We start from the raw sequence: 25,939 nt of genomic DNA on the forward strand, positions 1-25,939 counted from the left end.
CCTAGCGAGAGAGGCTTGGGGCGTTCATCCCTGGCCCCAGGGAGTTCTGTGGGGAGCCAGTGTAATGGCACATCTCATGTTTCATGGTTGTTGTCTCAACATGTAAGCTTTCAGCTGCTGCTCCAGCACCCTGCCTGCCTGCCTGCTGGCGCCCATGCTTCCAGTCATGATGGTCATAGACTCCACTGCCCTCTGGAACCATGAGCCCGAAACTAAATGTTTTTTTTTATAAGTTGCTTTGATCATGATGTTTTGACATAGCAGTAAAGCCGGGCGGTGATGGCGCACGCCTTTAATCCCAGCACTCGGGGAGGCAGAGGCAGGCGGATCTCTGTGAGTTCGAGACCAACCTGGTCTACAAGAGCTAGTTCCAGGACAGGCTCCAAAGCCACAGAGAAACCCTGTCTCGAAAAAACAGGAAAAAAAAAAAAAACAGTAACTAAGACAGACCCTGTTTCAAATGGACATAGCATTTGACTAGACATCTCTCCAAAGATACAGGTGACCAGTAAGCACAATAAAAAGCTTTTAGTCTTTGAAAATGCAAGTCAAAACCGCAAAGAGATACCACTGGGCTCTAAAGAGACAATCCAAGTGTTGATACAGATGTGAAGAAATCACACAGGCTGCTGGAAGGGTTGGATAGGATACGGTACAGCAGTTTTGGAAAACAGCCCTCAAAGAGTTAACCACAGACTTGCCCTGCCGTTTGTCCATTCCACTCCAAGAGAAATTATATCTACTCCAAAGTGTGTTTTAAATGTCCATAGAAATGTTATTCATAGCAAGTATAATGTGGAAATAAATGCCCATCACCTGGTAAGTGATTAACAGTGAGATCTCTCCACATAGTGAAATAAAAAGGAGTGGAAACTGATGTGTGCTACATGGGTAAACCTTGAAAATACCACGCTAAATGAAAGGAAGCCACAGAAGACTGCATGATTTATAATTTGTTTATATGAAATGTGTTCAAGGCTGCTCTGGTCTACATAGGGAATTCCTGGCTCTGTGAACATATATACATATAAGTGTGCATATATAATAATTTTTAAAATTAAATTATCTGGTGGTGGTTCTTGGTTGCCCTTTTGATGACACCTAGAATTAAATAAAATTTCAAGCAGCTGGTAACACCTGTGTGGGTTTTTAAGTAATTTGAAGTGGGTTGACCCACTTTTAATCCAGATCTTTTGAGGTGGGAAGATACACGTTTAAAATGGAAGGAAGGAAGGAAGGAAGGAAGGAAGGAAGGAAGGAAGGAAGGAAGGAAATTTTTATGAGAAAGCCATGGGGAATTATAAAACAGAAATCCATAGAGTTCTTCACGTTCTAGCATATAGCAAGGTCTTTATATTGTGTCGTATGGTAGAGCAACTGAGAAGTAAGTTGAGGAGGGGACTAGGGCCAAACTCAATCTTTTAACCAAGCAACGTTCCTCCATTACTTCTGATTCCATCCCTGCCTCCACATTCATACCCTGACTCCCCTGGATGAAGGACTAGAAGCTGTAAGATGAAATAAATTCTTTCCTCCCTTTTGGTCATGGTGTTTTATCACTCTGAGACAGAAATTGGTACCTGATCTGTGGGATATTGCTGTAACAGGCCTGACCTTGGTTTGGGGAGGATTGTGGAAGTATTTTGGATCTTGGAGCTAGAAAAGCCATTGAGTACTCAGGGTTTAATGGGATATTCTGTGGGGGCTTGAAAGATAAGAATGTTCAGAGTGATGCAGATGGTAGTGGCCTGACTTATGATGTTTTGGAGGGAAGCAAAGACCATTTGTGTGGTATTTTGCATTAAGAGTATGTGGTTCTAGGTAGTAAGGGTTGGATAATCTGCTGATTTACACAAGACCAGACTCACTAAAGTGAAACCTTTGCAATGGATGCTGCTAAGCTCAGCTGGAAGAATCGTCTATGATTAAGAAGAGACCATTATTGTTGATGATGGCACAGTCTTTGGGAAGTATTTCCTCAGGGTCAACACACAGAATCTGTAGTCCAGAGAGAGTTAAAGTTGTACCTTGTGCTGGCAGCCAAAGTCGTGTAATAGACTCACAGGTGGTACTGGTTTAAAGGCATGAATCGGGCATGGAGAGCAGCTGAGGTTTGGCACGGGGTCAGGGGAGGCCACTGGTGAAGGTGCAGTAGAAGCCCCAGGATGGAGAGAGGTTGAGCCTGGGTACCATGTGGCAAGGTCAGGGTTCCTGCAGAGAACCCAGAAGAGGCTGGTGGTGACAGTGCAGCCCAGTTGGAGCAGGCAACCCCAGCGTTTTGGAGATGAGACAATGTAGTAAGCACAGCAGCAGGTGTGGCGTCGAGATGGCTTGAACTAATGAGACGAGCTGTGTGTGCTGTAGATGGCAAAGCCGGAGAAGCAGAACTACCACACCCGTCGCTGCGCAAAGGCCTGAGTGTGTCCCAGAAGTCTGAACTGAGCTTCACACTGCTCGGTTTTGGTTTTGCTTCAACTGTGGCTGTGCCCTGGTTATTCCCTCCTGGAATAAGAAAGTTTCTAAGCTATTTTTCATTTTAAAGGAGCCCACAGTTGAGAGACTTTGAACTTTTAAAGAGGATTTGGATTTTCAGAGATACCTGAGCATTTTAAAGAGACTTTGAATGTTTTAGAGAGACAACTTTCGAAGTATTTGATTTTTTTTTTTTTTTTTAAAAAAGACCGTGGAACAAGTCTTACCGTGGGAAGTAAGCCAGTAAACAGCATTACTTCATGGTCTCTGCTTCAGCTCCTGCCTCCACGTCCCTGCCTTCAGTTCTTGTCCTGACTTCCTTTGATGATGATCTGTAATGTGGAAGAGTAAACCAGATGAACTCCTTCCTCGGCAACTTTCTTCTGGCCATGGTGTTTTATCACAGTTAGAAACCCTATGACGGGAACCAAGAGAAAACAGCTTGGGTGCAAAAAGAAAACAAGGGAAGTGGGGAGGAGTTGGCAAGTATTGTTAAATGTGGAAAAGAAAACTTGAAATTTTTAAAGAAAAAAGGCAACTATCATGACTTTGGAGAAAGAGAATTTATTAACAGAAAAGAAACAAACTCATGAAGGGAAAGGAAAGTGTCAATAAATATAACTTTAAAACATTTGGGTGGCAAAATTGCTACAGTGTGAGGTCACAATCCATTGTTGAAACACTGACATTTGTAAGATACCTGTTTGCCAAAATCTGCAAAATCAATGAGAAATATACAACTCCATGGAAAAATCAGAGTCAGAAGGAGAAATTCCTAGAAAATACAATCAGTAGACATAATAAGGAAACCAAATTCATAATGCTGTATACTACAAAAGAAACACACAATAAGATGCTGAGTCATACCCAGCATACTGTAAAGTTTGGGGGACAGATCATAGGAAGTACTAAGAAGGAGTTCAGGAAAGGGGGACTCCCACACTGTCAAGAGTATACTTATTAAGAAATGTGGAAAACCTGAAACCATATTGGTGTCCGAGGCCCATGCTGCTTTCAGGGCTGTACTGATCTGGGTGACCTCTGCTGCCGAGGCTGAAGCACTCAAGAGAGAGGATCCTACACCCCACCTGGACAGCAACTAGAGCTGATCTTGTTCATATGGTCCTGTTTCAAAAAGACAAAAAGAAAAAACTTTGATAAAACCCTAAACTTTACCGTTTTAAGCACTACAAAGTATGGTGTCGGGTTTAAGCACATTCACCTTGCAGAACGGACGCCGAGGTTAAGCTGTAACTTCTGTTCACCTCTTGGCAACCATGCTTTAATGTTTTGTCTCAGTGAGTCGTCCCCCCCCCGCCCCCCCACACACTCTGGGTATCTGACAGTTATCTAGTACCTGTCCCTTTTTGTGGCCCGTTTCACTCTGAACAATGTGTTCACATTTCATTCATGGTGAAGACTCTCCTTCCTTTCTGAGACCGAAGAGCTTCTGCCCCATATGTAGACCACATTTTATGTGGCGATTTGTCTATGGATGAACAGCCAAGTTCCTTCTGTACTCTGGCTTGTGAAGACTGATGTTATGACTGTAAATGCCCAAATATCTCTTTGATGTTCCTGATTTTTTTTCACTCTAGAGGGTGGTCATATCCAGAAGTAGGATTGCTGGATCGTATAACAATTTGATTTATGAGTCGAGTTTTAATTTTTTTTTCACACTACATTACTATGAAGAGTCCTGGCCTGAGGTGTCCTGCCCACCTCAGCTGCTCCCAGAGCCTCCGATGAAGATCATTCATCAAGGATTTTGTATCCAAGTCTTGAAATTTTGTTTCCCAAGATGCTGAATGCTGACATGGGTGCAGGTGATGCTGAACACCAGAAGGAACTGAAATAAAAAAAAAAAAAAAGCTGATTTATTAATCAGGTGTCAAAATCCCAGTACACCTGAAGAGTAGATGCAATTAAGAAAATCTAAAGCAAAAATCATTCTGAATGAGGTAACCTAGGCTCAGAAAGACAAACATGGTATGTACTCACTCATAAGTGGTTATTGGGAGTAAAGGATAGGATAACCAACCTACAATTCACAGCCCTGGAGAGGCTAGATAATCAGGAGAGCCCAAAGAGGGATGCATGGATTTAACTGGGAGGGGGAAATAGAAAAGATCTCCTGGGTAAACAGGGGGCAGGGATTGGGGGGTGGGAACTACAGGGAATGGGTTGGGTGAGCTTGGTGTGGGAGGTAGGTTGAAGTCAGGATAGTGGGGAGTAATAAGAAGTCTTGATGGGGGGCATTTGGGGATTCAGGAGAAACCTGGTGCCAGGGAAACCCCTAGGAACCCATAAGAATGACCCCAACTAAGACTCCTAGCAATGGTTGAGAGGGTACCTGAATGGCCATCTACTGAAAGCATCAGATATACTATACCCAGTAACTGATGGAAGCAGAGGCAGAGATCCAAAGACAAACACTACACTGAGCTGAGAGTCTTGTGGAAGAAAAGGGATGAGGGATTACACCAGCCAGGGGAGTCATGATGGGGGAACTCACAGACAGCTGACCTTAGCTTGCAGGAGCTCATGGATGCTGAACCAACAGTCAGCATCCTACATGGGACCAACCTAGGCCCTCTGCACGTGTGTGACAATTGTGTAGCTTCATCTCTTAGTAAAGCTTCTAACAGGGTGAGCAGGACCCCTCCCTGGTGCTTAGCTGGCTTTTGTACCTTCCCCACATGCTGGATTACCTGGCCCCACCTTGATTTAAGAGGAGGATCTGGTTCCTGCCTTAACTTGATGTCCCATGCTTTGTGTAAGCCCATGGGAGGCCTATCCCTTTCTGAATGGAGATGGAGGAGGAGTGGATGTGGAGGGAAGTAGACAGGAAAAGAGAGGAGATGAGAAGAGAAGAGGGAAGAGAACTTATTTAAATAAGAAAAAAGAAAATTCAAAGCTAAAATCAGAAAACCAAGTTCATGGACATAGATAGAAAATCTCATGTCTGTTTGTATTGTTTATCAAACTGATATAAAATCTAACTGTTCATCTATGGAGTTGTTGCTGTTTTTTCTTTTTCTTTTAACTTGGATAGGATCCAAAGAGCAGCAACTCCATAGATGAACACTTTGCTTTCTAGAGTATTTATGACTTAAGCATATATGAAACCTCAAAGCCTGCCCCCACAGTGGCACATTTCCTCCAACAAGGCCACATCTACTAATAGAATCACTCCCTACGTGATTATCACATACAGTATTTATTAAACAGACTTAGCAATTTCTTTTATTATATACCTAGTAAGTAAAAATACAAAAAAAATGTTGTGAAAACATGATCTAAACCATGAATGCACAGCTTCTGTACATTATCCACAATCTCCTGCCTCACTTCCATGTGCTTCTTCCTTCCTACTTTCCTTCCTAAAAGTGACTTTAACAGTTATCACCTAGTAACATGAGAAGCTACACCCATGAGGTCTCACCAGAATGACTGTCTCAGTTAGTAAAGCAAGAGACTCTTAATCTCAAGGTCATGGGTTCAAACCCCACACATTGGGTGACATTTGTAGACACAAGTTTTTGTCCTTTGAAACCCATCCCTATAACTAGTCAAGTATAATTTGTCAAGGCATACATCCTAAGAAGGTAAGTCTTGGATGGAGACTTTAAGCCCAGACAGTTACCTGTATTTGCTGCCACTAGATCTTGGTTATTCTTGAATGTTTTTCATTTTAATAAATTGTTATTCTACTTTCCAATTCTTTTAAAGTGATCAGTGTACCACCCTTTCCTCTCTGACTTTCTCCATTACTGTGGGATTTGCTAGGCTCAGCATTTAGTTGTGTTTTTGGTTGACAAGATTTCATTTAGGTTCCAATTCTCTTTCTTTCTCTTTCCCCAAACAATAACAAAAAAGGACAAAAACCAAGCAACTGAAAATCCCAGCAGCTTTTATTTAATTCACAAGCTTCTGTCCACTTTCGATATCCCTGTCACCAATGGCTGCATCCTTAGCAAAGTGTTCTGGTGACAGTTAGATTTCATTGGATCAGTTGGATAAAGCTGGCAAAAACACATTAAAAATGATTGCAATAATTCCAGCCCCAAATCCAGGCAGATAAGAACGATATTACTCCATAACTTAACTCAACTGACAGGCAGAACCTGTCCAATGGAAAGGCTCATTGGCATTCAGCAGCTAAGATTTCAAGTCCAACTGCTTTAGGGAGTAGTTGTAGATATTTACTTCAAAATCATCTGAAAATCTCTGGCTCCTTGAGGTAGTTCCCTTTAAGTCTTTTTGAAAGACACGGTGTCATCGTGTACCTCCCTCCGCTGATGTTTTCCATTTCCTCAGGCCAGGCCAGCCATTGACACAAAGACTAATATTTGATGACAGATGGCTCTGTGAGCTTCGGGTAAGGCCATATCTCACTTTTGGAATGCAAGTGATAACCAAGTTCCTCTAGAGCCTTATTTATTATACTATTATTGTGCACAAACTCATTAGATTAAAGCATCCTGCCAGTCAACTTGATCCTACTCTTCCCCAGCTGTCATCCTGGCAGCTCAAAGATGGCAGCAGATGATACTGACGGACAGTACCTCTGCCATCTCTTGCCTTCCCAAATTCAAAGCTACTCAACCAGGAGAATATGTTGGAAAGAGAGCTAGGGAGCCACTGTGCAGCATGCTGCATTTAATCACCACCATGGTCACTAAATGGCACTCGTGGGGTTCTGCTGGCAGGCCTTGCTAGCACTGGCAAGTCCACACACTTCTACCTTACAAAATCAACCAAAATCTGACTGTATGCCTCCCTCCAGTCCCACAAGGATGCCACCAGTTCCACATGTGGTCTGGAATCTGGCTGAGGACAAGTCTTTCTCCCATTTTAGATATGCCTCCATCCAGTCTTAATGCACAAACACGTCTTGTTGGCATTCCTGTAATAATACAGTAAGCATTTATTCAACCACTCATTCCAAAAGCATCAAGGACTTGTGTGTCAGATTCTACTCCAGGCCAGAAACAGAAAGATGGATTTGGTCTCTCCCCTCATGAGCTTGTCTGTCTTACCAGGGGGAAAAAAAGAATACATCACCTGACTATGAATTGTTTAGTTGATGTTTCAATGGCTAGAACATCCCCCACCCCCATGCAGCATCAGGAAGTTGAATTCTAGTCTGGCCCTGCTGCTGGGGAGGAAATAAGTGAGACTGAATTGCCCCATCAATGTAAAGCTCATACTTTATACTAAACAGAAAGGATATGATTTATTTATACATTGGTTATTATTATTTTTAGTTTGGGGTGATTTACTTTGCCTTTGGCGGTGAGATCAGCTGTGTATAAAGGATTCTTGGTAATTCAGTATCAATCGCGTTCTCCAGTCCACTTCTAACCAATGCGCGCTCTGTAAAAGGTAAAGATTTCTAAGCCAGCTCTCCCTCAACAACTGATCCCATGATAGGAAGATATGAACATGTTCGTGCCACTCACTGCAAGAAAAGCTTCTGGATCTTATCTTTGTTGCATGCTGAGAACACTAATTAATTTCAGGCCTTCTCCCATTGTGTTCCTCGAAACTCTGGAGTGCGAGGGGCTCCTGCATTGTGCGGCGCAAGCCAGATAATAGCTTGCTTTTGCATAACACAAGTGCTCAGTCCCGTGCTTTAGCTCTTGAATGACTCTATTTAAGGAACCCACATTGGGACAAAGAAACACAGTAGTTCACGTGGAGGATTAATTTCCGAAAAGTATAGAGATTTGCAGGATGGTGTATATTAGAAATGACCAATGACCTTAAATTCTTAATAAGTTTTGGGCTTCTAGTTGATATCATATTACTAAGCAAAACTGACTACTGTTGATTTCTTAAAATATAATTTTCTCTCACCCATCCTTGTTTTCCACTTCCTCCTCAGTATTACCTTAAAGACATAACAAACTGAGCCAAGAGACTTCATGGGTCCAAATCTGACATGTGATGAAGGTATAGCCTTGGTAATAGATCCAGACTTCATGCATGCTCAGCATCACCGAAAGGATGATTTATAACCCAGTCACTTAAGCAGCAAATGAATAACATGACAGGATTGCTGTTGCGGTTGCCTTTCTTCTTTAGCTCTGTAATTGTCATGAGCCATACTCCCAATTTTCTACTTCATGCTTCAGCTAAAATCGCATCAACCTACTTAGTCGCCTCAGGATCTCTAATAGTTTCCTGCTAGGTCTTCCTGTCTGCAATGAGTCCCATCAGGCAGAGATGCTGCATATTTGTAAACCTTGTGCCCCCTCACCAAAGCTTTGCATATAGCAGATGCTCACTGAGTGTTTATCCACTGAATCTGTAAAGATGAAATACTCTGTACCCTTCTCCCTTAGAAAGTAAAATCCTAAAATAAATAGGTTTGGTATGGAGATCATACCTGTGAAATTTGGCATAAGAACATGGTAAGTCATACCTCCACTGTGCTGTCCAGCATTGGCCCTGATGAACTCCACTGACCCCTGTGGCTAGTAATTGTGTCATGACCCCATGGGTGGCTGTAGGGCTAGTAGAAGGACTGTCACGGAGGTATGGCTCAGCTGTGGGCTAGCAAGTGGCCCACTGTAGTGTGAATTCTAATTGGTGTTAATAATAAAAACCTGGAGTCAGATACCAGGGTAAATGCTGAAAGATCAGAGAGACAAAGGAGCAAACCACAGCCACCTCTTACCTCACCAACTTCTCTGCTGAAAAGGGGCCAAACTCCTGTCTCCACCCTGCCTTATCACTTCCTCTCTCCGCCCAGCTATATTACTTCCTGTTTTCTCATCTCAGGTGCTGGGATTAAAGGTGTGTGCTACTACTGCCTGGCCTCTATGGTTAACTAGTGACTAACTCTGCACTTTGATCTCCAGACAAGCTTCATTTGTTAGAGCACAAAGAAAATATCACCACCTTTCCCCCTTTTTTGTCTAAAATAAAAAAGATTATAACTAATATAAAAAACTATATACATTAAGTGCAATAACTATATAGGATATATACAGGCAATAAATACATCAACAATGTCTAGTCCATTTGCATTAGATAAATTCAGAGAAAATACTTCATTATCTATCCTATCTTGATGAGTCCAAAGGATTGTACCTAATTCACTTCCTATTATAACTTGCATTGCCAAAATTATCTTTTAATGTCTCTCAACTTTATATATTCTTTATATACCTCTTTAGTGAATTTCTTTTCTGAATCTGGTAACAAGAAAAACTATATCTATAAAGTCTTCAACTCTATCAGACACCCAAGAAGGAAATAATTTTGCCTGAGTAAGCAGGAAGTACAAGCAAGAGACTTCCAAAAAAGTGCAAAAAAAAAAAAATGACAGAAATAGCTGACTGCCTGGACAGTCACCCAAGTTTCCTCTGCAATGTTGGGGCATCCATCTTCAGCCTACAGACCTAGCATATCTGACTGACTTTTCTGTGAAGCAGGATATTCTGAAGGGCTGTCCTATCTTATCTTGGCAAAGTTTGGCAGTCACTTTCTTTGTGTCCTGCTTGTCCAATTTGGACAGCATACTGTTAGCAGTCAAAGCAAGAGCCCTTTCTTGCCTAGTGACTTACTTTTACCACAAAGAAAGTAAACTCTGTATGGCATTTCTTTAATGTCCATCATCTTCTCCAATGTAAATTGATGCTACCAGGAGCAGACATTTCTCATTGTCATAAAAAATACCCATGTTATTAAAACATCTTAAGTGCCATATTCTGCACATCTCTGAAGTGTTTGAAGATGACTTGTCTATCTAAAATATCTGTTTGACCTTCAAAAGATATCAATATGACTAAAAATTTGATTATAATAGGTAACTAATTACTAGCCTGCATTTCCTTATTATCCTAAAGACTTGGTAATAATAATTTTCAAGGACTAGAAATTTGTATTACATTTTAAAATGAGCTATATAGGTACAATACCTTGAACAAGATTAGAAATGTGTGTACGGTATGTTCTAACAAAGTAACCTTAAATTTGTATCAATATACAAAAATTCATATCAGTACTTAAATATTTAACACTAGTAGTTGCTCTTTTGGTTTAAATGTAGATTCAACAATCTACCTTTTTATCTTATTTCTACATCCTCTCTTTTTCTTTTCAGAGTAGACTCAATAATCTACCTTTAAATAGTATCATATTTATATCCCACATTTGTCTTTTCAAAACAACAACCCTAAATCTAAATTCCTTTGTTCAGTTTTTTTACTGACAAATACCAATAACTACTTGTAACCAACCCCCATAAACAATTACAAATATCCATAACACAATGGAAGACCAAAACCACTCATCCCACCTCTTGGGAATGTGGGTGTTGTGTTCTTAAATTTACTTCCTGCTGTCTGGGGGCAACAGCAACTTTAGAGGATCCTGAAAATAAAAATTTGGATTAATTGTTAAGTCCTGGGAGAGATAGTTGTATCATTTGTTGTTTAGTCTCTGTGCAATGGGAAAATGAAGGGCTTGTCTCTAGTCCTGGCTACAGTAGTGTGTAAGGCTGGATCATCTCAGCTAGCCACCTTGAAATTGTTCTGAGCAGTTTGTAGTACAAAGCCGATCTTTAGGTGATATTTGTCAGCTTAGTGGCATTATCATAGCCCTGGTGCAATTGCTGTTGTGGGGTCCCGTTCTCCTTTTGGAGACTTCAGAAGTTGCTGTTAGGCATGGTCTTGGTTCACTGCAGAAAACTTAAACATTTTAAGTGTCATATGCAGCAGACCTCAAAGAGGTTAAAGGATCAATATTTGTTATGTATATACATCCAGAGTATAAAAACTTAATTCCTAGCTACCTGCTAGAAACTCAAACCCAAAATCATGTACAACGAGCTAGATGAAGCCTTTTTCTAGAATTATTTATGACCATTAATATCACGACAAAAAGTTTAAAATATATGTGTGTGTGTATAAATCTTATAAATTTTGAGATAATATTTATACCTTAAGAAAAGCTGTTAAAGAGTCAAAATAAAACCAAAGGATTATGAGATTAGTTGCAATGAAATAGACTCTTAATTTTGCTTTTTCTTCTCTCTCTTATCAGTGGCTCTTTTCACATGAGACAGAGATTTTGGATTTATAGAGATTTACTTTAACAAGCATACTTGGGTTTAGAGAAGGAGAGAACCACACTCCAACTCCAAAGTCAGCTTTAATTTTTAACTGGACTGGGACCATAAAAAAAAGACCATTTTCATTATATATCTGTAGAGAACAGCAGAAACAAACATTTGGGGAGATTTATGAAATTTTATCCTGTTAAAATGTGATATATCAATAGACCAATTTACTCTTTTTCTGGATGATTTGTCCTTTTTTCTTCAGAAGTCCAGTGACCTTCAGATTCCTTAGCTGGATACCTTTATTATCCTGAAAGGACAAAAACAAAACCCTGCCCCAACCCTAACTTTGGAGAGATTCCCTTTTGGCAAATTATGTCTGATCAAATGAAAATCATTTGCTAGTTTTATAGGTTAGTTTAGATTAAATGGCCACTCTGCTTGATGAATTATCTCTTCTAATTAAGAGATCTCTCTTGTTCAAATTGAATCTTTATCAGTTTTCATGCTAAACCATCTCTCTAGACCCTAAAGTTAATTAAAAAAAAAAAAGAAAGAAAGAAAGAATCATGGCCAGGTGATAGTGGCACATGCCTTTAATCCCAGAACTCAGGAAGCAGAGGCAGTCGAATCTTTGAGTTTGAGGCCGACCTGGTCTACAGAGTGAGTTCTAGAACGGCAGTTATACAGAGAAATTCTGTCCTCCCCCCCAAAAAAAAATTCAAGCAAGCAAGCAAGCAATCAGTAAATCAATGTTATAGTAATAAAAGAACCATAACTGGATATAGCAAAGAAGAAACAGGACTCAGGCATGGTGGTGCAACCTTTAATTGCAGTGCTCAAAAACCAGAGGCAGGCAGAATTCTGTGAATTTGAGACCAGCTTGGTGTACATAGCAAGCTCTAAGCCAGCTAGAGATATACAGTGAGACCCTATCATAACAAAAAATAGAACAGCCTAGAGAGATATAGCTCAGCACTTGAGACATGTCCTGGTATACCAGAGGACCCAAGTTTTGTTCCCAGTAACCTCTTAAGCAGCTGTGAATCCAGCTCCAGCAAAATTCAGTGGCTCTAGCCTCCTTGGACACCTTGAATGTGTTTGGGTACATACACCCTCCCACACACACAATTAAAATAAAATATTTAAACAAAACAACAAAAGAGAAAACTTTCCAAGATGACACAGTTATTCAGGTGTAATCTTAACACTTGGAAGGCTGAGGTAGAAAGATGGTTGAGAATTTTAGGCCAGCCTGGGTTACAGAGTGAGACCCTATTTCAAAACAAAACAAAGGAGACTTTGTTGAGGTGTTTATGACTTAGGATGAGGCTAGACAAGCTACATGGTTCCTATATTGTAGGACAGAATGAATTAAGTGACCAATGAAACATGGATAAGGAGCCGAGAAGAGAAGAAGAAAGGTCAGAGTAGGCAGGGGAAGTTGGGAGAGAGAACATTGTTTCTTGGCATTAATGATACATCATTTTAATGAAAGTCTCATTTATCCCACCAGGAAGGCCTGTTTCTTGTTCCACTCTCTCTACCGATTCTTGCTTCACTTCATCAGTACTCATGTTAGGCCTTTCTTCTTTCTCTTTTTTGAACTCATAAACTAAGCTCTGTTTATCTAAATGTTTAAGGTCTTTCCCTTCACAAGCTGCTTAACGTTATTTACTTTTAAATGTGTTTATGCGTACTCACTTGGAACATAAGCTCCTTATGGTGACACTGGACCCTCAATCTTCCATAGTTCCTTTTAGAGCTAGGTAGGTCTAGAGGCCCTTCAGTCACCTTGATTTTCAGTTTCCAAAACTGGTCTGGGTAAACAATTTGGAAGTAAGGAGAAGATAGCTATAGCTCTGCTTCTACTCAGGGGCCAAGGAGGGAGTAGTGGGGTTTGTAAGCCCTTTAGTAATCCATTGTTTAATTGGCAAAACATAATTTCAATCAGGAACAAGAATCTCTTCAGGGAATATCTTTATAGACAAACTGGTGTTGGTGCCATAAGTCTCCACAATCTCTTTTTCTTCCAATAAGAAATTTCAGCCAGGGCAGTCACATTTGTATTCGAAGCCTGCCAACTCTGACCAGAAATCAGGTCTCCATTTAAAGTCACACCTTGACAAGTGGATTAGATGTTCTAGTGAAAGGCAGATAAATGTCACTCATGTCACTAAATAAAAGTCAGGGCTGGCTTATCAGCTTGTAGGGTTGAGGTCTTACCTTCGACACTTCTCAGAGTGCTTTACACTTTATTATCCATTAACTGGGGTCTTTTCCATTGAGCCTCTTCCATTTGTACCACAGAGGGAATTACACTGTTCACTCTGAGGAATGTGTGACTTCTGTCAACAGCCTGTCTTCCTTTAAGAGACAATACAACCTGTGGCCTTAAATGGAAATCTGCCAGAATTTCCTCAAATGTCATATTACAGAAGGAAATGGAGTAGGCTCCTTTCATTGTGCTGGATGTAGGACATCTTGCACCTGCTTTACCAGCAAATCATGTTGTAGCAGGCCCTGATCAGGAAGGTTATAGTTTAGACTCAAACATAAGATTTGTCATCGAAATCTATGTAATACCAAGTATGGATTTAGGTCTGTGTTTTTATCGTATCTTTCTCCCTGAAACCTAGTACATGTAGCCAAACTTACTAAATGTGTCAGTAGTAGCAAGTACTGATTTCTATATATATAGCCTCAGTTCTCAAAGCAGCTAAGGAAGGCAAGTGTTTTGCAAACAGTAATCTCACTGTCAGAAACATTTAGAGACTGGCTGGCAAAAAGGCTTTAAGGTGACCACAAAAATGCAGTCTGCTTGGTTACAAATGCCTGGCTATTTCACAAAAGAATCTTTCTCACAAACATTAGACTACACTTCTCATTGTTATGTTTTTTTGTGGCTAGGGATGTGATATGGTTTTAGTTGACTTAAGATGTGAGCAGAAGCTGGATGATGGTGGCATACTCCTTTGATCCTAGCACTCAGGAAGCAGAGGCAGGCAGATCTCTGTGAGTTCAAGGCCAACCTGATCTACAAATCCAGTTCCAGGATAGCCATGTCTATACAAAGAAATCCTGTCTTGAAAAACCAAAAAATGTGAGCTTTAACGGTGGAGCCTTAGAACTGAATAATATTTCTGATTATACTATCAGCGTATCCTTACTGGAGCTTTAAAATGCGTCTTTTAATTATCTACATTTCTATATTACACTTCTTTCCTTGTGTTTCTGAGCTACCTTGTAAAGGTCAATGAGGCTAGAATTGTACATAAACAAACATGTTCTGAATAATTCCTCACCAACATCCTTTTTACTTTTGTCTTCGAAGTACACTTGGAGATTATAGTGGTTAATCTTCACTCTCACGCTGACTAGGTTTAAAATCGACTAGAAGATTTACCTCCCGGGTGGCCTGTGAGGCTGATTCCTGAGTGGTTTAGCTAAGGAGAGAAGACTCCTCTTACATGTGGACAGTACCATGCCAAAAAGCTGAGGGCCCAGCTGGAATAAAGAGGAGGGGAGGTGAAAGCCCATTGGGCGAGGGCATTCATCTCTCTCTACTTCCTGCCCTGCCCAGATGGCAGTGATACCCCAACAGAAGGCCTTCTCTACTGTGATGGACTATGATGCCTCTAACTATAAATAAAATAAATCCTTTCTCTTGTAAGTTGTTATCAGGATTTTGTCACAGCGATGAGAAAGAGGCTGCGTACTGCGCACTGTACTGAGAAGTAGAGCCCTGAGTGATAAACTTGACAGTTTGTGGGAATATGGCAGCATGAATAATAAAAACCCAGAGACAGATATTAGGGTTTAATCTGAAGATCGGAAAAGCAAAGCAACCAACCATTAGAGAGACCTTTTACCTCTACCAAATCTTCAGACCGAAAGGGCGAGAGCCTGTCTTCATGAACAAACTCCACTGAATTTCTGTCTCTTCCCCTTTATATCCCTCTCTCCACTCAGCCATATAACTCCTGTCCCCACTTCCCTATTGCTTTGTGTGAGCTCTATTTCTCTTTCAGACAGAGTCAATCTTGTGTGTAGTCCAGGGTGGCCTGGAACTCACAGAGTTCTCTGTCTCCCTAGTCTTGGGATTAAAGGTGTGTACCACTCCGCGGCCTGTATGACTGACTCGTATGGCTGCATTGCCCTCTGATCTTCAGAAATGCTTTATTTATTAAAACACAAATAATATACCACTATAGAACTTGACTTCATTTTGTCCGTGTCCTAAAAACTTGAGCAAACCTGAATCAAAAAGTGATGGATTAAGTTATTGGGTGGAGGAAATTCCAAGTCAGCAAAGCATTCAGGCTGTGACTCGGTTACCACTTACTGTGCTATCTATGCTTAGGCTGAGAGAGTAGAAAGATAGGACAACAATGTGCAGTTTGGTGAGTAAAGGAGAGCAAACACGATTAAAGAAACAGACAGGGAGGGGTGCAAAGCTCTAATTCCTAAAGTACTTAGCACAATTAAGGAGAAACGTGAGCCAAGGGCAAAGTAACTCACACAACAATAATGACCACATATTATTTAGGTGGTGAGGAACATTTAAAATGGAGCCCAGAAATCTGAAAGACAAGCTTTGGATGGGTTCCAGAAACAGAAGCTAGTAGCTCCCTTTTCTAGCTTTGTGTTCTAAACTGCAGCTTTTCAATGTCTTTAACCTTTAGGCCTCTCTGTACTCGTTCCCCCCAGTGTTTATTGCATGTATATAGCCCTGTGGGTTTTGCCTTTATAAATCTCTAACATATAATATGGTGCCATACTATGGGAATCCTGGGTATGGATCTGGTCAGTGCCCATCATTCTGGCCAGTATTTAATAAAGCTTGCTTCAAATTTGGCTCAAAAATTGTAGTAGTGGTCTTGTTCTTGCCTGGTTGGGATTTACTTCACCATAAGAAGACCCACCCTGGAGCCTGGCCTCACAGGTGGCAAACGCAAACTTCAGAATCATCTGTCCTTGCAACAAATCATACCTTTATTCTCATACATTAGAGGAAAAGTTTCTTAAACAGAACTCACATGGAACGTTTACTGGGGAGGTGAGGGAAAGGGAGACAGAGAGAGCAGCCTCTGGGGTTGGGGGCAGCAGGAGAAAGACAGTGATGAACAGAATTAAATTGAAAGCAATGTAAAACAGGGTGCCACATCCTGATGAGCTGAATTCATGTGGAAGATGAGGTGTGAAGTCAGGCTGGACTTCTTTGCTGGGAGAAAGGGAAGAACGAGCAATATTTGAATTGGCAAAAAGTGGTGGGGGCACTAGCACTTTATACCCAACAAGGTGGGAGTGAGGAAGAGATGCAAGTTGGGGGGGAAGGAAGGCAGATGCGACAGTGGAAAGTTTCCAGCCACTTATTGTGGCTAAACAAATGAGATGCCAAGGCCAGACCCTGAGTGTCTCTGACCCCAAAGTTATGACGTTTCCTAACAAATCTCATTTTGCACGTGAACTAAGTCACTGTTCATAAGTTCCCAACGCTACCAGAAAGAAGGCAGTAGCATTTGGAACTGTTTCCTACTCGAAGACCAAGGAGGCAAAGATTTTTTTTTCTGAAATATATAGTTCATAAAGATGAAATATGAGCCAGGTATGGTGATGCATACCTTTAATCCAAAGCCTCAGGAGGCAGAGCCAGGTGTATCTCTTTGAGTTCAAGGCCAGCCTGGTCTACAGAGTGAGTTCCAGGATAGCCAGGGCTACACAGAGAAATCCTGTCTCCAAGAGTAAAAACAAATAAATAAATAGAAAGAAAGAAAGAAAGAAAGAAAGAAAGGAAGGAAGGAAGGAAGGAAGGAAGGAAGGACGGACAAAAGAAAAAGAACAATGAAATATCAACCGTAAAAGAAAATAAAAATTGAAAATGAAGACTTGCATGGTGAGGCCTTCAATCCCAACACCCAGGATTTCAAGTTCAAATGCAATCTGAGCTTTATAAATAAGTACTATCTCAACAAATAAAAAAGGAAGAAGAGGAGGAGGAAGAAGAAGAGGAGAGGGAAGAGGAGGAAGAGGAGAAGGAGGAGAAGGAGGAGGAGGAGGAAGAGGAGGAGGAGGAGGAGGAGGAGGAGGAGGAGGAGGAGGAGGAGGAGGAGGAGGAGGAGGAGGAGAAAAACCATTTACCAATGTCAGAACCTCTAGCACCTCGAAATGTGAATGTATTTGAAGACAGGTCCTTTAATGAGCTAATTAAATGAGGCTATAAGGTCTTAAGCCCTTATGCTTGACCTCCTTAATAAAAGCAGGAGTTTGATGCCAGTTGAAGTGACTCCAAGAAAGGCAGGAGAGGAATCACAGGGCTGGGCTCGAGGTCTTAAATACCTTATAGGCGTGGTCTTGAGCAGTTCCTGGGGAGGAGCTGACCCTTGGCAGGCTTTCTGAGGTGCAGGATCTGGAATGGGAGTAGTGAGACCTGAGCAGAGATTCCAAACACATACCTTGTAAGCCTTTCCAAAAGTTGTCACCAACTGGGGACCAAGCATTCAAATACCTGAGACTATGGGGGAAATCTTATACAAACTACATTTATCAACCAAATTACAAGAAGGGAAGGATTTTAGCTGGGTCTCGAAAACCCCTGGAACCGGTCTTACAACTGTTCCTCCTATTGTAGACTAGCAGAAGTTTCCTTATTTTTCCTTTGTTTTTTGCAATAGGGTCTGACTCAGGCTGGCCTCCTGCCTCTTCAACCTCTTCAGTGATACGATTACAGGTCCTTGCCTCATTGCCAGACCAAGAAATTTCAATGCTTATCATTTTATACAGCCTTAATTTTCTTTACATTTCAAAACGCAAAACTGTCTGTGATGGCCTCTCCTGGGTTCAATATAGCAAGCAGCTTGCCTGCAAATTTGTGTTCTTACAAAAAATAGCGCATCCCAGGGGAACCAAACTATCTAGAAGGGCTATTTCCAATTAGAATGAGAAATTTCATCATAGATATAATATTCTAGGATTTTTATTTTTTTACTATCCTTAAATTAAACATGGGCTAACTACCTAAGTTCCACGCTAGCATTTAAATCAAGTCATTGAATCACTGAGGAAGGGGCAAGATTTACTGCCTGACAGGTAGCAGAGAAACACAGAGGCCTCTTGAGGTGAGCCTTTGGGATTGAGTGTGATTTGTCAGGCCAAGAGGGGATTCGGGGAAGAGAGACTTCCAAGCTTGAACAAATGGACACAAATACCTCCTCTTTCATACTTCTTTCATATGCTGAGGGAAAATATTTGAAGCCACCAGAAAACAAGGGATAAAAATATCATGTTGGTTTGAGAACAGAGGATTAAACGATCCTTACGAACAAGCAAGCAATTTAACCCTTTGGCAACCTGGCTTTAATCTGTTAAGTGTTACAAAAATGGTACAGCAGGACCACAGGATGGGTGGAGCTGTTACACTTCCAGCAAACAAGCCTTGTTTCAAGGTCAGGCTGTTACCGTCCACACACAGACACAAACACAAACACACTCTCACAAAAGCAGCCCCTTTCAGCTTTTCCTTTCTTGTCTGCTGCCTGACCTGAATCTGTTTTTTTTTTTTTTTTTTTTTTCTGTTTGGAGAATCCTTTCCCCACTGGAGTCACCAGCCTGACACCGCCAGCCAGCACCAAAGGCTCAAATGGTTATTAAATAAGACAATTCTTTAGTTCCTTGCCTTAGCACATTGTAAGTGCGCAACAAATGCTAGAACACGACACTAGCAAGTGCTGATACACTGAGTGAATAGAGGCAAGGTTCAGCAAATTCTTGCTAGCCTCTGCAACTATTTAAAGTGACTTGTTGGCCTGAGAAATGGCTCAGCAGCAAAGAATTCATACTGCTCTTCCAAAAGAGCAGGGTTCGACTCCCGGCACCCACATCAAACAAATTATGGCGGTTTGTAACTCCAGTTCTAGAGAATCTGACGCCTCTGGCCTCCACAGGTTCTAGCCCTCATGCACATACCCACACGCAGACATACACACATACGAACAATCAAAAATAATTCTTGAACATTTTTAAAGTTGCTTATGCAAAACACGATTTTAAATTGTAAAATATCCTATGATGCTTTTTCATAGTTCTGCCTAGTACAGTAGCATCAAAATGAGAGAAATAAGGAAATGGGAACCAGAGCGCAGGCCAACACTGATCTGTGCGAAAGGAAGCGAGATAGGCCACGCCTTTCGAAAGTCGTAACCACACCGGCAAGACCCTGCTACCGCAGGCCTGCTGTGCCACGCGTCCCGGGGACTACTGCGGGCGAAGACGGAGGCCCGGAGCCAGGCTCTGGAAGGCTCGATCCTAGAACGCCGCGAGCCAGGCCTTACCATCCCGCCACACAGCCTGCCCATGCCAGCCACAACTTGTGCCGTCTAGGAGCTTAGCCGAGCTCCTTTCCCGGCTTCCCCCGCGGCGGGGCGTGACGCCACTTCCGGTCCCTGGCCGCACGTGAGAGGAAGTGTTGCTGCCCGCGCCCGCTGCTCCTGCCAGTCCCGTTGGTTACACTAGCCCGCTGGCCCGGCCGCTGCTCCGTGCCGCCCGCTGGTCATGGGAGTCCCGGCGTTCTTCCGCTGGCTCAGCCGCAAGTATCCGTCCATCATTGTCAACTGCGTGGAGGAGAAGGTGAGGAGGCGGTCATTACGCCGTGGTGGGGACCCGGCGCGGCACGTCTAGGCCGCGGCCCTAGGAGCCGGGCTCCTGCCCCAGGCAGCCTCGCGGGCCGCCCCGCGGGTTCGCGGTTCCGGAGACGGTCAGGGCAGAGCGAGGGAGAGTGGGGGCGTCCGTGGGGGCTTGGGCGGCTCCTCTCCCGCCTGCCAAGCCGGACACCCGGCCTCTGTCCATGGCTTTGTTTCCTTGACTGCCCTGCAGCTCAGGGCTCGGAAGGGCGCCCTGGCTGGATAGACCCCTGACGCGGGCTGCAGGGATGGCAGGATGGGGACCGCTTGCTGGTCCACACGCGTATTGTTTCCGGTGGCCGGATCGCGTGTTTTTCACTCGAGCCTGGCAATTTGTTGCTGTTAACCGTACGCGCAGAGCGGCTAGTTCCGAAGGACTGGGACGGGGGAGCCGTTTCACTTTCCGGATTCTCAAGTGGTGTTAGTTTACGAGTTTGTGGGTAGGCTTTTAGCCGTTCCGATTCGTGGGCTTTGCTTTCATCGTTCCCGTGATTCTGTCTGAGTTCGACTTTGTACTCTCAGTTAGAATTTCTGGATTGGAAAAGTTCCGTACACATATGTCCCCTCCCACTTTTGGCTTTAGAACCTAGTACTCTCTTGTCTTCAAGAACCTATTTCTCCTGCTTTAGGTTATTTGCTTTTTTTTTTTTTAACCTCCTGTCTTAGAAGAAACCACACGCGTTGTTTTGGTGACAGTCCTAGCATTTCTTGTGTTCTCAAAAGACAAATTGCTAAGCTGAATCATTGTTTCCTTTGTAAAACTTTGTTTCCCTCGGCCAGAGGGAAAGCAACAGTTCCTTTATCCGTCCTTTTCGGTCTGGTCTTCTTTTCAAAGTCACTTTGAACTGTTGTGGTTCTATTTCTCACTGTGTTTATATTTGGTTTATGGGTCTCAGGACTATCTAATTCTAGGTGGAAGAGGAACTAGACATTTATTTACCGCCACTCTGCCTTCCTAATGCTAATACACATATCTGACAATGATAAATTTTGTAATTTAACCGAGAATGCCTTTAAATTTTTATCATGCGCACGCCTTTACCCCAGCACTCAGGAGGCAGAGACAGGCTGACCTATGAGTTCCAGGTCAGCCTACTCTACATAGGAGTTCAAAGCAAACCAATCTACATAGGCGTTCAAAGCAAACCAAGGCTTACATGTGAGACCCTCTCTCAAAACAAACAGAAATTCTGTCGCCTTTATAAAGTATTATTTTACTAGTTTCTGTAGTCTATACAAAGTAATCCTTTTCTAGTTTCTAAGACTGATGTTAGCTTTTCCCCATCAAACTGTCTTAAGTCCCAGTCAGCTGTACTTTAGTTCTCCTTCAAGATTGTCAAAGCTTTGACCATATGAACTGCGAGAAAAGTGGTCTTGCTGACTGTTATATATGTGATTAATTTAGGTTGCTTATCTTTTATTTAAACTGGCCCCTCCAATTTCCTCATCTTTCACCCCTCTTACCTTTCCCCATGCAAATTATTTTATTATGCATTCTGTCAAGACCTTTTGTTCATTAAGCCTCTTTAATTTTTCCTTGAATGAAGAATCTCAATGCTTAGCCACAAACTCCAGGCTCTCGCACTCAGCCTCCTGTGTGCTGGGACTAGGGATAACCACGTACACTGTCACTCCCGTTTCGTCTTTATGTCCGTTTTCTTCACAACAGTTTTTTTCAGTATGCTTCCTGGAGGTGATTTCTGGGAATTACTGTTTCCTGAATTTTATCTTTCTTGGCTTAAAGTGGCCCTTCATTTTTGTTTTTGAATTGAATTCTTAGGAAATGCCACTGTGTGTTACCTGAATTTTCTGTTTTCTGTTCTGAGTTTTCATTTTAGGTTCCAAATACCTTTATTCTCCCCATGATTGAGTCCAAGTTGGAAACTCAGTTCCCATGAAGATGTTGGAACCATTCTTTTCAGCTATTATTGTTGATGAAAAGTTCAGTTTAAATTTTCATTATTTAAGACACTGTCTCACTATGTAACTCTGGTTGGCCTGGAACTCATAGATCTGCCTGTCTCTGCCTCCCAAATGCCAGGATTGAAGGTGATGGCCAGTAGGCCTGACTGTTTATGTGATATTTGTTTATTTAACCAAGATTTTGGTAGCATTTACAATGTATCAGACACTGTTTGAACACTTTATTGATAATAGGTTGATAGGTGCTTATAACTGTCAGTACCATTATGAAAATTAGGAAAGCCATGCTTCTAATGTATGACCCTCCCATATCATTCTTTGGAATTGATCAGTCTTTTTACTTTTCATTGTGCCTTTTTACATATTGACACCTCTAGATACCAGTTGTCCTTCCCTTACAGTGTCTTGCTCCTCTCTTGCTCATCTTTGTTCCCAACTAGTTACCCTCCTACATTGACTTTGTGTGAATTGGTCAGTTTTATTAGTGTTGTTTAGAAGAATGTGGGTGAGAGGATTTTTTTTCTTTCTCTTCTTAGTTTTTGTTATTCAAGACAGTGTTTCTCTGTGTAGCTCTGGCTGTACTGAAACTCATTATGTAGACCAAGCTGACCTGAAACTCAGAGATGTACCTGCCTCTGCCTCCCAGGTGCTGGGGTTAAAGGTGTGTGCCACCAGTGCCTAGTGAAAGTTTTTGGGTGTGTGTGTATGTATGTGTGTGTGTGTGCAGACACACGTGCACCCTGAACAGAAGTGAGGGACAATAACATGTGTGCCTTGGCATGTGTATGGAAGTCAGAAGACAACTTTTGTGAACTTGGTTTTTTTCTTCTAAGCAAGCACCTTAACCCAGTTGAACTTGTGGTTGACCCCTACTAATAATAGTCTTCATGGCTCATTGACATTGATGTTACATAGACTTTGAGATTGATATTGTTGCATCGTTTTCATATTTGAAACAATAGCTCAAACTTTCCAGGAACTCAGGATTGTTTCTACAGTTTTAAAAAATATATATTTGTTAATGAATTTCATTGTCACTTTCTCAATGTGTTTATTTACTCCCTCCCATTACCTTCTTTCGGCCCAAGTCTGGAATCCTCATGAGAGCATGCATGCATTATTTGTCTTAGCCTGCTTGTTTAGCATAATAATTTTCTTTTGGTAGTTGTAGAGTTTCAGGTCTAGCATTTAAGGTTTTGATCTAATTTTGAATTTATTTTGTACTAAAGAAATACGGTCTGGTTTGTTCTTTTGCATGTAATACTCAGTTCTGTAGAAATGTTTGTTGAAGAGACTGTTTTTCTCTGGCTTTTTTTTCTTTTTTTGGCCCTTGTGTCAAATGCATGAAGGCTATTGCTGTTTTATTTTTGGGTCCTCTATTTTATTTCTTTTTTACATGTCTTGTGATTGGTAACAATGCTGTTTTTGTTACCACAGCTCTGTTGTATAATTTGAGATTGAGTGAGACCTCTAGTGTTCTTTCTGCTCAGGATTGCTTTGGCTTTTTGTGCTACCTTATGAATATTATTTCTCTCTGTAGAAAATGTCATTGGAACTTTTATATAGATTATATTGAGTCTGGATTGCTCTTGGGTCAATCCAAGGTATGGGAGGTTTTCGTCTCCTAGTGTCTACTTTCTTTAGTGTTTTGTTTTGGAGATCTATGTGTGGTGCAGACACACGGGTATGTGGTTGCTTGTGCTGTATTTCTTATGTGAAGAGGCTGAAGGACGACATTGGTATCTTTCTTATTTACTTCCTACTTTATTCATTTAAGACAGGGTTTCTCACTGAACTGAAGCTCACTTTTTAGATGAGGCTAACTAGCTAGCAAATTTCCAAGATCTCCTTGTGTTACAGTTCCAACTCTAGGTTACAGTTAGGCGCAGCCTGCTTTTTGCAACACAGATCCTGGGATTCAGAATTAGATGCTCAGTTCTTACAGAGCTCGCACACTTACCTTTTGAGGCATAACCTCATTATAGAGTTCTTTTACATCCTTGATCATACTTACTGTAGAATGGGGTTTGTTGACTTTGTTTTTGAAGCTGTTGTGATGGGATTTTTTTTCCCCCTAGTTTTTCAGCATGTTCATTATTTGTATGTAGACAAACTGCTGTTATTTGAGACAGGGAGTATTGTTCTATAGACCAGGCTGACCTCTAACTCACAAGATATCTATCTGCCTTCCTAGTGCTGGGATATGTTTGCCATTTGTCTTGTTTTGTCTTTTCAAATGATACGCCTGGATTGAATCCAAATAATACTATTCACATGTATATGGGGGTGTTGGACTGGGGCATCAACAATGTACTGGAGGTTATACCCCCAAAGAAAATTGACTCCCTTCTCTAGCTAGGGGCAGGACTTTATGAGTCCTTCCTTCATCCTTGCTAGAATGTTGACTGGCTTGGTCTTGTATAGGTTTTGTGCTGGTAATTCCAGCTTCTCATGAGTGCAACGACCATGTCATGTCCATAAGATAGCATTTTGCAACACCCTTCTCCACCCTCTAGAACTTAGATTTTTCCTCTTCCATGATGTTCCCTGAGCCTTGGTGGCATGAAAGTTGATGTCCATTTAGGGATGAACACTTAATAGCCACTTATTCTCAGCTGTTACTGAATAAAACAAAACAACCATACTTTATTTTGTGTGTGCATATGTTTGTATATGGCTGTGCCTTGGTGTGTCTGTCGAGGTCAGAGAACAAATTTGGTTCTCCTGGGGTTCAAGCTCAGTTCATCAGGCTTGTTGATAGTTACCTTTATCCCAAAGCTATCTTGCCGGCCCTTTTGCTGGTTTTATTTTAATGTTGATTTTATACCATGATATTTCACTGAAGATGTTTATCTGCTCTGAGAGTTTTCTGGTAGAATTTTTAGGGTATCCTTAAATGTATTTGTGTGTGAGCATATGTATGCAGTGACAATAGCTTTTATCCAATGAGCCATCTCGGTTAACCCGTCCTTGGCACCTTTTGAGTATAGAACATTCAATCTGCAAATAGGAACAATTTACTTTCCTGTTTGTATCAAGTTTCTTTTTCTTGCTTTATTTCTCCAGCTAAGAATTCCAGTGCTGTATTGGAAATACTAGTGGATAGAGTGGACATCTTTGTCTTGTTTTTGTTTTTAGAGAAAATGGTTTTGTATTTTCCCTTATTCACTATTGACTGTGTTGCTCATACATAACATTTGTTATGTTGAAGTATGCTTCTTCTATTCCTAATTTCTTGAGGGCTTTATCATAAAGGAGTGTTGAACTTTGTTGGAGGTCTTTTCTGCATCTGAGATCATATGATTTTCCTACCTTTGCTCTAATTTATGGTGTATTAGATTTGTGTACACTGATTTGTATATGTTAAATAATCCCTGTGTCCCTGGGATGAAACAAACTTGGTTATAAGATCTTTTTAAGTGTGTTGTTAAATTTAGTTTGAAAGTGTTGTAATGAGAGTTTTGTGTCTGTGTTCACAGGGAAGACTGAGCTACCTGTAGTTTTGTTGTTGTGTCCATATTTCTTTGTGTCAGAGTGGTACTATTTTTTCAAGAATGAGGTTAGCTGAATTCTTTTTATTTTCTGGAAATTTGAGGAACATTGGTGTCATTTCTTATTTAAAGATCTGGTAGAAAGCCGGGCGGTGGTGGCGCACGCCTTTAATCCCAGCACTCGGGAGGCAGAGGCAGGCGGATCTCTGGGAGTTCGAGACCAGCCTGGTCTACAAGAGCTAGTTCCGGGACAGGCACCAAAGCTACAGAGAAACCCTGAACCCTGTCTCGAAAAACCAAAA

At 41.5% G+C, this 25,939-nt stretch overlaps 1 protein-coding gene and 1 long non-coding RNA gene across 10 annotated transcripts in view; one reads left to right on the top strand and one right to left on the bottom strand.

Annotated features, from left to right (window-relative positions):
* Positions 1-961: 961 nt before the first annotated feature.
* LOC126512012 (uncharacterized) lies at positions 962-19,979 on the bottom strand. Of its 9 annotated transcripts, none has more exons than XR_007594885.1 (7): positions 19,876-19,979; positions 17,885-17,954; positions 4,195-4,321; positions 3,451-3,597; positions 3,173-3,247; positions 2,700-2,887; positions 962-2,502 (listed from the first exon to the last, which is right to left on the bottom strand). It is a non-coding gene; the product is annotated as an uncharacterized lncRNA (long non-coding RNA). The 9 variants fall into 9 exon arrangements; XR_007594883.1 differs by having other exon boundaries at positions 970-2,502; positions 2,700-2,804; positions 19,876-19,976; XR_007594879.1 differs by having other exon boundaries at positions 963-2,502; positions 2,700-2,804; positions 3,173-3,597; positions 3,830-4,321.
* An 11-nt stretch (positions 19,980-19,990) lies between these two features.
* The window catches only part of Xrn2 (5'-3' exoribonuclease 2), a 72,970-nt gene continuing 67,021 nt past the window's right edge, over positions 19,991-25,939 (top strand). The window contains exon 1 of the mRNA XM_050159527.1: positions 19,991-20,170. Coding sequence (XP_050015484.1) covers positions 20,096-20,170 — 75 coding nt within the window. The 5' untranslated portion in view covers positions 19,991-20,095. The remainder of the gene's footprint in view (positions 20,171-25,939) is intronic.

This window comes from Alexandromys fortis, unplaced genomic scaffold (genome assembly GCF_014885135.2).
Source record: "Alexandromys fortis isolate MF-2015 unplaced genomic scaffold, M_Fortis_MF-2015_v1.1 scaffold_115, whole genome shotgun sequence".
Classification (NCBI taxonomy): Eukaryota; Metazoa; Chordata; class Mammalia; order Rodentia; family Cricetidae; genus Alexandromys; species Alexandromys fortis.